At 36.6% G+C, this 2803-nt stretch overlaps 1 protein-coding gene across 1 annotated transcript in view; it reads right to left on the reverse strand.

The window, feature by feature from the left end:
• Window positions 1-1811, reverse strand: part of LOC111399195 — a 9126-nt gene extending 7315 nt beyond the window's left edge. The window contains exons 1-2 of the mRNA XM_023026463.1: window positions 1652-1811; window positions 732-1060 (exon numbers count right to left, since the gene is read on the reverse strand). Of these exons, the coding sequence (XP_022882231.1) occupies window positions 732-1060; window positions 1652-1811 (489 nt within the window). The remainder of the gene's footprint in view (window positions 1-731; window positions 1061-1651) is intronic.
• Between the last annotated feature and the right edge of the window lie 992 nt (window positions 1812-2803).

A 2803-nucleotide genomic window follows, 5' to 3' on the forward strand; every position in this document is an offset into this window, starting at 1 on the left:
GTTGGCAGCATTGAACACCTACTTCCTATTATCAGATAACCATTAATTTTTAAATTACTCTATGTGACATGTTAAATTAGTAGCAAATATAAAACATAATATCAACTTTTTGTGTAAGATCAAAATTGATAATTTTCCAATCTAAATATTTCCTACCTCAAGTTTTTCCGTATATAGAATATAGTCCTTTCCTAGATAATTACTGATAGGGATATACTACTCGGCATATCAAAAAATAAGGAATTTGGAACCACTAATGAAAAAGGGATAGGATAAATATTTGGGGAGTCAAATAGGCTTTTTGGGATTGAGGGACTTGAACCCTCACGATTTTTAAAGTCGACGGATTTTCCTTTTACTATAAATTTCATTGTTGCCGTATTGGCATGTAGAATGGGGCTCCAAGGAAGAGAAAATAATTCTTGAATCAACAAAAAATTTATGAATAAATCCATTTACAATAATGAAACAAGTCAAGAAATAATTAATAACGAAACGGATTCTTAATACTTAATTTGTAAATTTCATAACACATCGTCACCTCATTATGGCCAATAATTGCTTTTTCACGCAAGACTTCTAGTTGAAAGAATAAGTTGATAATACAAAAGAATTAACTTGAAACGACATAACAACAATAATCATATAATAATCAGCTAAAAATCATAGAAGTTTTCCCTACACTACAAGATTATTGATTATATGGCATGGAAAATAGAAGTGCTACATCACCACGAAGCCATGATCATTTTAAGACTGGCCAATGCTGCAAGCATGCACGCACAAGATCTCAAAGGAGATATTTCATTAGCTGCTGAAGTTCCGGCAGCTGGTGCGGGAGCTGGAGCGTCCACTGGATAAGAAACAGTAATGGCGAGCCTCATACCGGCATCACAATGGTTCCCAACACCACAAATGTACCACTTTTTCCCAGGCGTCGCAAGGGTTATTATGTCATTTCCGCTAATTAGAGCCTCAAATGCAGATGGTACCATACATTGTTGAAAGGCAGTACCATTTACTCTGTAAACGTTATGAGCCGCCTGTGGATAATTGAAAACTGCACCAAAAAAACACGTTTCATGTATAAGATTTAAATGCATGTTTGGTTGGTGATTGTTTATTTTTATACTCACTTTTGGTCAAACATATTTATTATTTACATAATTCATAGAACCCACAACTACTACCAACTTTTATCCCCACATTCTTTAGGACTTATAGCTTTTAGTAAGCTAAATTATAATATAAACACCTAAGAAGTAAGAGCAAAGCCAAAGCCTAAATTATATGGTCGGGGTTGGAGGTAGTCGATAGACGTCAGGCCGGGAGTTGACATAGCTATTTTATAATTTGACAATATCTTAAATTTTTAGACGATATACTTTAACATGTTAAGTAGGAAAAGATTTGAATTGATGTGGACACAAAACTCATTCCTTCTTTTGGAATCACTCAAGCACAAGCAGCTCTATAATCTCCACCCCCCCCCCCCACCCCCCNNNNCCCCCCCCCCCCCCCCCCCCCCAAAAGCTTTTTTTCGATGATTTTAAGCTAGGTTTAACAATGTATGATAGTGGCCCACGAACAAAATCATATTTAAGTACGAGTAATAGAAATTAAAAAGAACAATATAATTAACATAACGTACTGAGTCTATCACCAACGAAGAACTCTTTTCCCTCGGCCCATGCTGTGTAATTAAACTTGAGTTTCCAGCCTGCGTCGTCTCCAACTACATAATCAGTTGCCAAACATGGAGCAGCAATTACAGCAATAATAATCGTGATCAAAAAAGCTTTGGACGCCATTGCTGACTCTGAAAGTAGAAGTTTTTAGTAATTAGCAAAGATATATGGTTCCTGGCGTAGTACACAAGAGTATTTATAAATTGAAACCTGGTTGGCAGCCGGCTAATAGCGGCATCATAATTAAAAAAATAAAAAATAAAAAATAAAAAAATTCCCTCAAAGTAAACTTGCTATGGTTACAACTTACATTTGTCTTCTATAGACTTTAACCTAATGTATGATAATTGATAAATGCGTTTTACACACTTGCCTCAAAACATGGACAATTGTTGGTAATTATATTGGAATATGGCTTAATTTTGTATAAATTATGTTTTGTAGGAGAACATTGATGAATGTGCTGAAAATTAAGAGAAACAAGCGGAAAAGGGACCAAAATGGAAGAAACCAAAGTCCAAGGACCAAAGTGTAAATAATTGAAAGATCATCTGGGAGCAGAAATGATGAGGTCGAAGAGTTAAGTACCAATTTGGTGAAGACATGGAGTGTTGGAAGTGTTGGAATTAATTGAATTTGATTTGGGTTTAAAATATTAAATGTAATATTTAATGATATGGGCCATTGCAATTAATTAGAGTGAATTGGAAAAGTCTCCAATATAGGCCCATATATTGATAAGCCCATTTTAAGTAGTTTTTATATGGAAAGGAGTCCCACATCGAAAGTTTACAAGAAAATAGTCTTGTTTATATAGTGGGTTGTGTAAATAATACATAATTTAATATGTTACCTACCACTTGGCTAACTTTAGCTAGCCAAAGGCTAGCAAACTAGCCAAAGGCTAGTCACCACTAGAGTGGTGCTTCGCACCACTAGCACCGTTCCCCGGACCCGGTCCCGGTCCCGGTCCCGGCACGCGCACGTCGCAAAGTACGCATTGGGCGCTTTAGAGGCACACTTGGCACTTCGCACGTACGCCCTGCATGGCGGTTAGGTGTACGCGTGGCATCCGTATGGTTGTGACTGTTCAGAAATTGGTGAATAGGCATGAT

This window comes from Olea europaea, chromosome 8 (assembly GCF_002742605.1).
Source record: "Olea europaea var. sylvestris chromosome 8, O_europaea_v1, whole genome shotgun sequence".
Classification (NCBI taxonomy): domain Eukaryota; kingdom Viridiplantae; phylum Streptophyta; class Magnoliopsida; order Lamiales; family Oleaceae; genus Olea; species Olea europaea.